At 37.9% G+C, this 13,099-nt stretch overlaps 1 protein-coding gene across 5 annotated transcripts in view; it reads left to right on the forward strand.

Moving 5' to 3' along the window:
* The window catches only part of LOC111320216 (DNA-dependent protein kinase catalytic subunit), a 214,034-nt gene that overhangs the window by 193,110 nt on the left and 7,825 nt on the right, over positions 1-13,099 (forward strand). For 2 of the 5 annotated variants that reach the window (XM_088736604.1, XM_088736605.1), the window contains exons 86-104: positions 674-782; positions 1,674-1,785; positions 1,971-2,027; positions 2,374-2,464; positions 2,824-2,880; positions 3,068-3,188; positions 3,276-3,383; positions 4,002-4,090; positions 4,197-4,294; positions 5,562-5,626; positions 5,960-5,991; positions 6,086-6,220; positions 6,637-6,759; positions 7,955-8,043; positions 8,136-8,220; positions 9,616-9,798; positions 10,023-10,091; positions 10,508-10,652; positions 12,955-12,990. In XM_088736604.1, coding sequence (XP_088592730.1) covers positions 674-782; positions 1,674-1,785; positions 1,971-2,027; positions 2,374-2,464; positions 2,824-2,880; positions 3,068-3,188; positions 3,276-3,383; positions 4,002-4,090; positions 4,197-4,294; positions 5,562-5,626; positions 5,960-5,991; positions 6,086-6,220; positions 6,637-6,759; positions 7,955-8,043; positions 8,136-8,220; positions 9,616-9,798; positions 10,023-10,091; positions 10,508-10,652; positions 12,955-12,990 — 1,804 coding nt within the window. Of the gene's footprint in view, positions 1-673; positions 783-1,673; positions 1,786-1,970; positions 2,028-2,373; positions 2,465-2,823; positions 2,881-3,067; positions 3,189-3,275; positions 3,384-4,001; positions 4,091-4,196; positions 4,295-5,561; positions 5,627-5,959; positions 5,992-6,085; positions 6,221-6,636; positions 6,760-7,954; positions 8,044-8,135; positions 8,221-9,615; positions 9,799-10,022; positions 10,092-10,507; positions 10,653-11,037; positions 12,991-13,099 lie in introns of those variants that run through there. The other 3 variants (XR_015992649.1, XM_088736607.1, XM_088736606.1) reach the window with 3 other exon arrangements.

Below are 13,099 nucleotides of genomic sequence, written 5' to 3' on the forward strand. Positions count from 1 at the left end.
CTAGCTGTTTTTTTCTTCGTTTGATTCATCTTATAAACTTGGATGTATATTTGCCAGCCATTCTGACTCTTCGTCGTCGGAAATATGATTCAAATTGTCCTCCATTTTTTCCCCTGACTACAATTCAATTCTTCGCTTGCGCGATCCGAGAAAACCTGTTTAACCGGTACTCTAGAGTACAAATACCGCATGATATTTGTACTCGTCTGTGGCGTTATTTGTACTCTACGAAGTGTAGTTGGATAATAAAGTACGGTATGGCACATGTAAAAATACTATATCTTTCAAGAGAGCTACAAATCAAAACCATAGATGTCGAAGTTCTATACCTTTCTGCAGGTAGCAGAACACAGATGACGAAATACAACAGAAACAAAGTATGAGCATTAAGACAGTACATTCAAAATAATCCAGGGAGGATTAAATCATTTACTCTGCAAATCGTTCGAAGTTTTGTCGCTTTTTAGCTTTGTTCAATACTTCACTTTGCTATGCTATTGTGTTCAGTCACCTGGAAACAGTTTTGAACACGAGAATTGGGACCATTATTGCACAGTATGTACAATATACTTCGCTTTTACAGAGACTGCCTCTTAACTTTTCTGTGTTAATGCAGCACTTATTCTTCATAAATTCTTTCATTAATTACAGTATACAAATTTTCTTACGACAGGACTGGGCAGGACTTGACTCTAATCTTCGTAGCAGTCTCTCAATCAAACTGCAATCGTTGCAGAAAATTACTGAAATGCAAGAATTCCTTGAATTCATTGCAGAAGAAGGTTGGTCCAAAAATAATTTTGGTGACGTCAGTGACTTCTCCATTAAAGCTTTGAAGACGAATTAAGGAAGACGAATTTATTTTGTAGAATGTTTAACCAGAGAGAGAGGGGGAAGAGGGGGAGAGAGTAGAGAGAGAGGGAGAAAGAAAGCAACGTTAGAATTAAAAGGTTTTCTTTCTTCCTAACTGTGGCAACAAAAATATTCAACTCATCTCACCTTATGTTAATCTGTTGCTCCCCTTTCATTACGACTACAAATTCTCACCAGTCCCTCTAATCCTTGCGTGCAGCATCGTTTTCAAGTTGTGAACTGGTGAGATAACCGGATATATATCACATTTAAAGTTTGAAAATTTGTAGGGTTTAAATGGGAAAGTGCTGGAGAAAACATCATTTTTATCTCAACCATTTAAAAGCATAGAACACAATTAACTGCCTACCGCGGTTTTGAGATTCCAAGGAGTACCTTATCTTCAAGTGTTCTAAAAATTTAACTATGGACGCCGATATTTTGTAACCACACACGTAAAACTGTAAACACGGCTTGCAGACAGCTGTTAGCGGAGTTTAGTATAAAATCATTATTTGAGCCAAAAAGGCCTTGTATAATTCCTAATAATTCATATTGATCGCCGAGATATTCAAAATAGAGGAATGAGATTTTGTCATGATAAGAGAGATATGAGCAGCTAGGTTGGAAATCAACTTTCAAATAAGGAGCATCCAAAGTTTAATTATTTTCTTTATTTGAAGACAATTTTCAGAAGGCATGGTTGCTCTCTAATGTCTCAAAACCTTTCCTAAGTCTCAAAACGCAGTTTGAGTGATTCTTTTCACACGCACGTGTTAATAGTGGAGATGGGAATTACATGGTTTTGTAATTACTTTCAGGTAATTTTTCAAGTGCTATGCCGGTTTTGTCACTGCTGAATAAGTGGTATTCAAGGTTGCCTCACCCAAAACTCCATCCAATCGGTGTCTGGGATGACATTGTTACGAACAGGTAATGGCTCCTTTCAATTTCTAATCTTCTACCTAAATAGGCTGTAGAACACAAGGGACCACCAATTAAGACGTTTCTGTGGTACATTAAAGGATGTATGTGACAAGAGGGCGATTCACCAATAGTTGAATGCGTTCTTGATTTGCCTGGCTCACTTATTATGTCTCCTCTGCTTGTGCTTTCAGAGTTCTATTCATGAGAAAATTCTTGCAGAAATTTGAGGCAATGGGCGCGGAAGAAAGGTGATCCAAATTAACGTTGCTAGTCATTGTTCACGGGTTGTTTATAGTTTCCCTTCCGTTTCGAATGGCATGGTTTTTCCTTTGATTTTTTTATGTCCTCTTTGTTTGAGTGTGCGCGCGTGTGTGTGAGTATTTTATTTATTTATTTAATAATATGTTTTCCCTGATCCACTGTATATTTATCTAAATCAGATACACCAATGTAGCCATCAAATCTGTACTTTAAGTACAATCTCCTTGCGTTTGAAACTTTGCTGTTAACTGCTTTTTCCAGTTTTTGTTTTGCCTTTTTTTCTGTTTTTTTTTTAATATGTTGAAACACATTTGTTGTTGTGTGTTTTCGTAGGTCTGGAATTTGTCTAGATGATATAAAAGACAAATTTTTTAAGCAAGAGGTTGAGCTGAAGCTGTGCATGGCAAATGCTGCCAAAGAACAGGTATGTAATAAAGTGATTTTATTTTTGTTACACAGGTTACATATTGTTGTCGCCATTGCTCTTCAATAAGGAAAAAGACGTGAGCGAACCTTTTTCTTTTCGTAGACTAAGGCTACGAGGTACTCAGCGACGGGTATTTGCGACGCACGGCTTCGGGTCGCTGTGACTCATTTTATCGTTGCGATTATCGCACAAATGCAAACCAGTTCAGATCTACGCAGCTTGTTGTAATGGAAAAATTATGTTGGACACCGATTTTTGCAAAACTTCTGCCTGATTTTCAAGTGCCGCTGTAAGCTATGATACCAAAACAGTCATTTCAATTCCTTTCAACAAATGCTATCGCGTTACTTTTGCAGGGAAATTATGCAGTGGCACACAGATGTCTCAAGGAGGCACTTTACAAAATTCCTCAGGTATTTTATACTGTTAGAGCAAGTCGCGATATTTTATGAATTGTAATTGATACTTCCACGTTTTCACGTAATATCATATGCTAAAAGCGCACCATTGCGTTTCGATATTCAGAATTGGCATTCTTGAAGACATGACTTGTATCTTGGTGATACAGAGCTTTAATTTTTCACTTGTATTTTCTTTAAGGGAAATGAAAACTTAAACATCAGTTGGTCCCACACTTATGCTGAAGTACATTTCAGAAAAATACAGACACTGACAGCTGTTGGGGCTGTGGAAACTGCTCTGTTAGTTGCAGGACAGTTAGGTAAAAATCTTGGTTCAGTTGTAAAGTTACTATCTAGCCTCACTTAGGAAGAGCCATTTATTTACATCCTATTTTGATATTTTATAGACAAATTCAGTGCCAGCAAAATATTAGAAATTGAACCACTGAGGGGAATTCAGCATCATATTCTAAGGAGCAAGACATTTGATATCTTGTGCAAGGCAATGTTAGATGGTACGTCGATGATTCCTTGCCACTTCATATTGCTTTGTGTAGCTTCTTTTAACAGAAGGTAGCTGAACAGCTAAACTGGATCTGTGAAAATGTAGTGCGATCGTCGGGGTGAGTGCAGTCCTGAGAAGGACTGTCGTCGGTGGTTGTGACTGACGTTTCGACAACCTGTGTGGAAGTCATCATCCGACTGACTTCCGCACAGGTTGTCGAAACGTCAGTCACCGTCACCGACAAAAGTCCTTCTCAGGACTACACTCACGCGGACGATCGCATTACACTTTCATATGTTACCCCCGGGTTCAAACCATTTACTGTAAACTGGATCTACTTAAAACAAATACAAAGAAAAATTGGTTGTGTACAAGAAAATCGAAAATGAGATATACTTATTATCTAAATTATCTGGATCACACCGACACATTTGTTGTCGGATAAATAGGATGACGATACCCTAGCCAGTTCTTGTATAAGAAGCCATAATCATTGAGTATAATCATTGGCTTATTAGGCTCGATATGGTTGACAATCGGTCCACCATGAAGCCTTATACTTCACATGGACATGCTGTTGAACATGTTGGCTGGCTTTTCTTCTTCGTATTTTTGTTTATTTGTTCAGGGGGAGTAGTAATAGCTACCTTGGAGAGTCAAGCGAAGAATGCCTTGGTAAAACTTTGTCGAATAGACGAAACTGAATCACAAAAGAAGGTAACTGATCAACCATGCACCGTGATGACATTTCTTTCGTTGTTGAATTTAAAACAATTACGGAGCTATATGTACTCACCTGAACAATCTTGATTTCTGTTGACAGGTTGTTAGTGATCTGATGACACGATCGTTTGTATCGCTGCAGTCTGCCATCAAGGCTGCTAAAAATGCTGAAGGGAAATGCAATACGACTCAAACGAGGTTTGTTGGTGTTCTTGATGATGACTGCCTTTTCAGTTCCCTGGAGAACATATTCTTAATATTTAAGTACTTAATTGCAAGTGCTATTGGTTTATTTGGTACAAAGAAAATAAAGCAGAAGAGGCAAGTAGTACAGTCCCCATCCAATTACAGAAACTGAATTATCTAATGAGTTTTGTTCTTAAAACGTTGTTGGTCCAAATTCCGAATTTAAGTGTGGAATGATTAGCCTACAGTTATTTGGTACCTACCCTAATCATTTTTTACACTTAGAAGTTTTACACTTTTAACTAATCTCGCCAGCCCTAGACTTTGGTCAGGGGAGTGGGGCCATGCCTTACCCCACTCGTCTCCAACGCGGTTTGTGTCCCTGGAAGACTTACTTAGAGGAATTACAGGGTGTCAAGGTCCTATTTTTCCTATTTTTTGGCCTGCCTTCTATTTCCTCCTATTCTTTCATGAAATTCCTAGTTTTTCCTATTTTTTTTAGGGTTTTACTAGGTACACAGAAACATTTTGAAATATTTGAAATAAAATTGCCAATAAAATTGATCAATTCTACGAAGAGAAGACATACATTTGATGACTGTGAACTTTGATATTGTTTCGGTTTGTCAAAAAAGTTATTGTTGCTTATCATTCTCACAGTTTTAAAGGACTAATGACTTAAATGAAAGGCATCTTGTGATGTATCTAATGAAATTTGGAATCTGGTAATTGTTGTAGGATGAGTTGTGCTTGGTAACATAGGAGGTAGCACTTGTTTTTGTTTATACGGCAATGCATTGTGGATGCATGCCATGGTGCCTGTTAAATATGAAGGCGTGGGGTTGTGGAACAGAGTTGCTGTTGGGAGTGTTAAGAGGATGGAACTCAAAGAAATCCTCCTATTTTTTCCTATTCTGGGGTGAGAATTCCTATTTATTTCCTTTTTTTTGGCTACTGTCATTCCTATTTTCCTATCTTCTAAGTGTCATTTGTCACTCGACAACCTGGAATTTGGGCGAAGACGTGCGTGGCCTGTGTGATGTTGTCAGTATTCTATTTAAGGGGTCACAAAGAAAGCAATGCTTTTAAGGAAAGGGGCCCTCTAGGAAACTCCGTGGCGTTTTGAAAAAGGCTTTCTTTCAGAAACCTTCACAATATTTAAGATCCCATATAATAGAGACAGTGTAGAAAGTAACTTCTGGGTTCACAAACAGAGCTCTCTCTAAACAGCTTTTACCTCCTCTTTTGTTTTATTTCCATATTCTTTGATATTTTGCAGTGGTACCGTAGACGCTATGATGGCAATGGTCAATTTCTGTGATAACTGCCTCAGGAAAAAGGAAGGTGAATATAACTTCTTCTCCACGGGGAGCCTCACTATGTGACATATCCGCTTTTCAAAAATAAAAGACTGAGGAATGTCTACGACCTTAGTGTTTGCTGAAATTAGGTAACGATGTCCCCGACAGGCTAGGTGTGACGAAAGCAACTACCGGAATAGCTGTACATGTTTTTTCGGCGCACTCGTAAATCATATTCCTTGACCATAGGTAGTAACTCAAAATACTCTGACAATTCAAGTTCTCTCTCACTAGGGGTTTGGTTTTTTCGTTTTCTGGTGAGTGAATCCACACTACTCTCTAAACCAATATATGTGTTGTTCCTGTCACTTTACAGTTTCTGTTGCACCGGTAGAGGTCGACACAAAGGTAAGGTTGAAAGGTACACTAACAACGTTTATTTGAGTTATATAAGTTATTGTCATTAATTTATGTTGGTTCTAATCCTTCAATTTATCTTTAGCTGTTTCCTGGTATTGTTGTACGTTATATGCTAAAATCCATGTGCTACAGTTCGAAAGAAGCCCGTCAAAAGTTTCCAAGACTTCTTCAGATAGTTCATAAATATCCTGACACACTAGAGGCCTTTGTGAAAAAAGTAAGCTGTAGGTTTCAATTTATTTGCTTAGTCCCAGACAAAAAAATAACGGGAAAGAAATTCTAGGAAATGTTCCCTCCTGTAAAATTAACAGTATAACAGTAAGGTGTGATTACGAAAGATAATGAATGAAAAGAATGACTAAAAGAAAAATAGCATAATATGACGTGAAAAGTAAACCAGGTTCAGCACAATCAAAATCTAAAACTTGATAAGGCTTTTTTTAAAAACTATGGAACCTTCCCGAGATTGCGGGCGGTCTTCTTGATTTTAGGTGCCAGAATATATATATAACGTAATTTATCAGATTTCTTGGAATTTATTAGGATAAGCGACAAAGCGGAGAATAACTTTTGAATAGCGCATAGGTAGTTGTACGTGACTGCTGATTATTTTATACTTCTTTTTTTTTAAAGGCAGCAGATGTTCCATGTTGGATGTTCATTGGCTGGATTAATCAAATGATGGCCATAATAGACAAGCCAGAAGGAAAAGCAGTACATGGAATCGTGAGTGAAATAGCAAAAAGATATCCCCAGGTAAATTTAGCTTTCACGCTTTTTATTGCATGAAGATGGTTGTACTTCTTCAACTTTAACCGCTAAATCTTTGAGCTCACGTTTTACTGTTTTAAAGTATAGTTCGTAGAGAGATGTACATGAATTAGTAGAAAGCATCGCTGTCGAAAAAGCAATGTTGAATTTTCAATACGAATACACACCCTATGTGTGAGGGCAATTTTACAGATAATAGCTTTTTTATTTCAAGGTCTTTATTTCAAGGTCTTTATTTCAAGGTCTTTATTTCAAGGTCTTTATTTCAAGGTCAATTATTCGCCGAAAGAGAAGAGTATTGTTGAATAGACGATATTCACCCCGCCTGAGGCGAATAATTGTTTCAGTATAATTGTTCAGTTGATTATCAGAGCAAAAACGTAAATTCGTTTTGTTGTTGAAACCATTCTGCAAATAAACGAAGCATGCCAATATTATTTTCAACTGATTAGTTTACTCGCGTCCGAGATAACCAACCAGCTTCCATTAATTTCAAGAGATCTATCTAATCTAATCAGCACAACCTTCATATCTTACGTTTGAAAAGTGTTACGCCAACTTAGTAGCTTAGTAGTGTGCTCTTCGGAATTGATTTTTTTTTTATCTTGTTCATCTCCTCTTCAGCAACATTGGCAAAACGCGAGGAAACCATTTTGAAATTTAGCGCCCTCGCTAGAATCACTTCGTGCAAGGTGATTGTAGCAAGATAACGCAATCCTCGACCAGTTAGAGCACAAGAATCTCTTTAATCACCTGAGAAATTATACCAATAATGGAGTAACACCTCTACGTTTTTCACCATACGAGAATTTACTAACAGGTGAACCTTAATCGCTTAAAAAGATCTTGAAACCACAATGAATTGGCACATGATAAGAGATGGGATTTATATCGGTCGCCGTTGTAGAGATGTGTCAGTTTAGGTGATAATAGTTGATCTTAACTGGGGTTTGAGGACTTCTGAACCGGTTCTTACCTTTTTTTACCGCAACTCGTTTTAGGGTTGTACTGTGTATACATAAAAATTGGCGTACCGAATATTGTTATTATTAATTTGGAATTGTTTATTTACTCATTTATCTATTTCAAATGCCGGTAAGGAGACGTTATTGTTTGCCGCCATACAAAGAACTTTGAAGTAATCCATTAGATATTTTACCCATCTTCTGTCTGTTTGCAGGCTCTGTGGTACCCGTTCAAGATAAGCAGTGAGCAGTTTGTGTTTGAAAATAGTGAAGATGGAAAAGCCAATGAAGAGGCTGTGAAAAGGTGCAGTTTTAAGATTTTTAATTTGTGTTGTCTTAGTCTCATCACTTAATTAAAATCGTACCATTTATAATGAGTTCTGTTATGATTAACAGGCTTCGATCGTCACTCGAACATCCTTTGCTTGATGACTTCATCGCCGCATTGGAGATGCTTACCAACCCAGAGATGGTGTTCCGGGTTTGTTCTTTTGTTCTATGCGTATCATTAAGGTTGAATACAAGATTTAAAAAAAGAAGGAATTGGTTGTATTTATTTGGCTACCCTCATGCTCGTTGACGTATAACATTTAAAAAAGCAACTGCGCATGATATTCTTCTCGTTTAATATAGCTCAGGAACTGGGAGGGTTTCAATGTTTCCTTCCTTTTGAATCGTTTGGCTACTTTTCATTATTTCTTAACGCATGAAAACTGAGTACAGAAGATTATAAACAGTTTATAACCTCTTGCTGAGTATAATTAAGTTAATCGTCAATCATTATACAGTGTAACCAGTATCTTTTGGAATTGTGGAATGACCGCTTAAAACAGGTTGACCACTTAATACAGGCTGACCACTTAATACAGGCTGACCACTTAATACAGGCTGACCACTTAATACAGGCTGATCACTTAATACAGGCTGACCACTTAATACAGGTTGACCACTTAATACAGGCTGACCACTTAATACAGGCTGACCACTTAATACAGGCTGACCACTTAATACAGGCTGACCACTTAATACAGGCTGACCACTTAATACAGGCTGACCACTTAATACAGGCTGACCACTTAATACAGGCTGATCACTTAATACAGGCTGACCACTTAATACAGGTTGACCACTTAATACAGGCTCCACAGACTAAGGGTAATATTAATAACGACATTTTATGCCTTAATTGACCACTTATTGTACAAAAACTCGCCAAAAACTTTAAAAACTGATTTCGGGAGACAAACATGGATTCAATTTAACTTGGAAAAGAAGTTTTGATTGAGGGGCTCAGGTCTAAATGACCGTTCAGTAGATGTAAAGGACAATAAAAATAGGCCGTTGGGACTCAGTAAAGAGTGAGCATGACCGTGGTCACGCGTTATATATTTCTATTTGATTAATGCTGATTAAAACTCATGGAAAAGTGTACTTTGGATTTAGGAGGGGTGTGTCAATCATGTGTACCTTTAACGTTCTTTTGGCCTTCGCCTCATGTTGCCCTTTGGGGAATAGGCTTAATGCACGATGACGCCAATTTCAGAAAATTCATTTCCAAACCTAGTATGCACTAAAAAAATTGATTTTTGGCCACTTTTTTTTATTTGGTTTATGTGGGTATGAGTTGTGGGAATACTTTCGTATTTACATTAAAATGTGCTAGATAACATGAAGTTTGTTTTTCCGACGCTGATACTCATAAGGCCTATTGCACGTGCAATAGATGATTCTTCTTGTATCCTATGAAACTGTAATTGTTTAGCAATGCATCCAGCCCATTGACTGTAAACATTCCAACAGTCCTCATATAAAGCATATTAAAAAAATATAAGATCCTCCCTCCATTTCTGTATTCCCGTGTTGGTGTTTTTAAAAGGATTGGTGTGAGGGGCCTATGAAGCAGTTGCTAGAGGACCAGATCAAGAGAAACGATTCACAAGCTGTCAAACAGTGCTTTGGAGCCATGTTTCAGCTTCTAATGGACTGTAGAAAAAGAACAAAAAGTGGCTCCCAGACACGAGGCACCGAGTCGGGACCGTTCAGAACAAAGTTTGCGCAGGTAACTAGAAAAAAAAAGTGAGAAAAATTTAATAGGGGGTGCCAATAGGAGACTTCGTGTCAACATCATTGAGGTTCGGTGAAATATCCATACTTGACCAGTTTCCTCCCCAGTCACTCACTGGGATAAAGAGAAGATGCAAAGTAGAATAAGACATTCGACACACTGCACACATCTTAGGATGAAAGCCTAGACTCCTAATATTTCATGGCTTCTGTTCGTAGGAGTTTGCAAACGAGGTGCAGAGGATTTTTGGAAAAGAAGGCGAAAAGCTTGTTGGAGTCAAGATGACGGTAAGTTTCGACCTTAGTGTAATATATTTATTGCGATCAAAGTTGGCTGCATACCTCTTGCAACTTAAATTTAGGCACGAACTTTAGGTGTACCAATCATCATGTCGCCGTTCATAAGTGTCCAGTCTTTCCTGATTATTCTTCTGTCATCCTTCTGGTCACCCCTTTAGTTTCAACATGTGTGCCATCAATGAATGAGCACCAAGATGGCTTCCGGTGTCATTCGTCTACTCTTGATTTATTTGTCATTAAGTCCGATCATACTCAACCGTATAGATGGACTGATAATTTTTCTTAACATTTTTAGTGATTACAGAGAAAAAAGGTTTTGATTATTATTTATTATTATTATTTTGTATTCGTCGAGGATATCCATAAATGTTTCTACGGTACTGAAGTCGATGTTTCTCCATCAGGACTTTTCAAAGTGGTGCAGAGATATTCAGCAGAAAATGGTAAAATCTAGGAATCGTACCCCTCCCCCAGGAAATCTAAAGGAGTACTCCCCTTGGTTGTCTCGCTTTCAGTCAAATAACTTCACGCATACCCTGGAGATACCTGGTAAGGGCTTAAGTCGTGCTCTTTAAAGCGGGACTGTGACGAGAAACGTCAGTTTCTCCGATCACAATGAAATTTTGTGTTTGGGATCTCAAAACGTTAAGGAATGACTGTATCGATTTTTGAGTTTGAATTCCTACGGTAAGTAGCATTGTTTGGACGATCTTTTTCGAGGCTGTTGAATCCGATTGGAATGTACTGAATCTGGCCGAGGAGGTATGGGGAGACCGGTAGTGACGTCATCCAATCAACCAAGACATAAAGTTGTCCAAGCCATGAGTGTTATTCCATGGTTTTATAAGAGTAAGAAACGCGAAAAGTTCGAATCTTACGATTATAATTTTAAAGCTGGCATATCACAATGCCTTTGCCTCGATGTGTTGTGCAGGGATGCAGCAGTAGATCAAATCCACAAGATGGAATCTCTCTACACGACTCCCCCGTTAACAAAAACCTTGCCGCGAAGTGGAAGAACTTTGTCAGACTTCACAGAAAAAACTTCGATCCCGAAGGCCGGTTTGTTTTTTCTGAGCATTTTTTAGAGTCGTGTTTTTCAAGGACGTGCCATCTAAAAGGGGCATTGAGAAGATTGTTACCAGGATCAGTACCAACTAACTGGAAAAGTTTGAGAGAAGGCCGCAGTAATCACGAGAAAACCTCAAGTACTTCATCGAAGGATCATCGCATGGTGAGTCGACTTTTCTAATCAATTTTTCTCAGCTATTCCACACCTGTAGGAAATGTCTAAAAAACACATAAACTGTATAATTTTCCAAGCTTTCATTCATTATTCGTTATTCGTTGGTTTATTGTAACTTGTAGTAAAGTATTCTGGAAATCTGTCTAAATAGTTCTTCAAAAGTTTGTCAAAGTGGAGGTGTTAGTCGCATTCATTAGAATGCAAAGACGTGACCGTCCAGCAAAATTCAAACTTCGTATTTATCAAATTTCATAATATTTATAATATTAATTGATCTATATAGACTATGAAAGAGATATTTCATTCGAAGACAGCGATGCCACTCTGCCCGGAAAATGCTGTAATAGAGCCGGATAAACCATGAACGCGAGAGTGCATCCACAGCGGAACACGGCATAAAACGTCACTGATGGTATCCACAGTGAACTTGATAAAAAGGTTATTTTGATGTTCAACTGTTTGATTTTAACTCATTATACGTACACAGCTGTACGTTGCTTTCTCTACTATAAGTTGTCTTCTATAAAACAATACCAGTGTCTATCAATATTGATCTTATGTGATCTCTGCATGCAGCTTCCAACATCTACATCGTCAGATTTCGCGAACGGGTCCAAAATCATTTCCCATTCTGGTTCTTTGAATATCGATGCTTCTGGGGATCAAGAAGTATCTTTGGAGTTAACGGGAAATTCCTCCGATGAGATTGCCGTTTCTCATTTTGAAGCAGATGAGCTTGCGGCTTCGTTTCCCGCCAAGGAAACAATAGATTACCAGGTAAAAACAAGAGAGATTTTGCATGCGAACACACGCGATCGTGTCAGCACATATAAACAACACATGGCCAGGTCAAGGAATTTTAACGTCAAATTATATCATTAAATGCTCCATTTTCGTCATTTTAAGAAGAGACTCACTTATACCTCCACCAGAGTTGCGACGCGTGCAAGTTTGTGGGAGACGAAAACCGAAGTCGGAAGAAAACAATCAACACGCTGACAACCAAAATAAACAGACTTAAAGATCGCCTACAGGAAAAGGAAATCAAATTGCTCACTTACATTGGTTCTTTCATCAGGAAAAGTACTGTTCACATCACTTTCAAGGGAAGCTATCGAGGGAATGGAGCAATAACTAGATGATCGATCACTTTCGCTTGAAGACAGTGATTTTGCCCTACAAGCTCTCTTGCCTTCGAGTTGTCTTGATTGGATGACGTCACTACGTTTTGACGCGTTACCGATGTCCTGCCGCTCATTTATTCAACAGCAATATGGCGGAAGGGCGATTTCACAACGCAAAAGTTTCATTTTCTCGGCGGTCGTTGGCTAGATTTTTCTAATATTTGATACATATGTTATTCAAAGTGCATAAATTCGAGATATTGTTGTAAAAAGGTTTTACGGAATGATACGTTTTTCGTCACAGTCCCGCTTTAAATGAACCAAACATGCAACTGTGTGGAACGATTTAACAGTTTCTTTTTTTTTATTGCTCCACATAAATCATATATTTGCCTAGTGGCTGCTGAAAACTAAGATATCTAGTAACATTGTCTTAAAAATACTACTAATAAATAATATTAACAATTTTATCTCCACCCAGGTACAAATAATTCCATATTAATCTGGAAAATGAATGGTTAGAAAAATCCATTAAAACGAGTGCTTTGTCAAAATTAAATCTAGCTTAATAAGGGGCCATTTAATGGGTGTTTAGTCTTTGAGTTAAAACTTTTGGGTAAAAGTTA

Source organism: Stylophora pistillata, chromosome 10 (genome assembly GCF_964205215.1).
Source record: "Stylophora pistillata chromosome 10, jaStyPist1.2, whole genome shotgun sequence".
Classification (NCBI taxonomy): Eukaryota; Metazoa; Cnidaria; class Anthozoa; order Scleractinia; family Pocilloporidae; genus Stylophora; species Stylophora pistillata.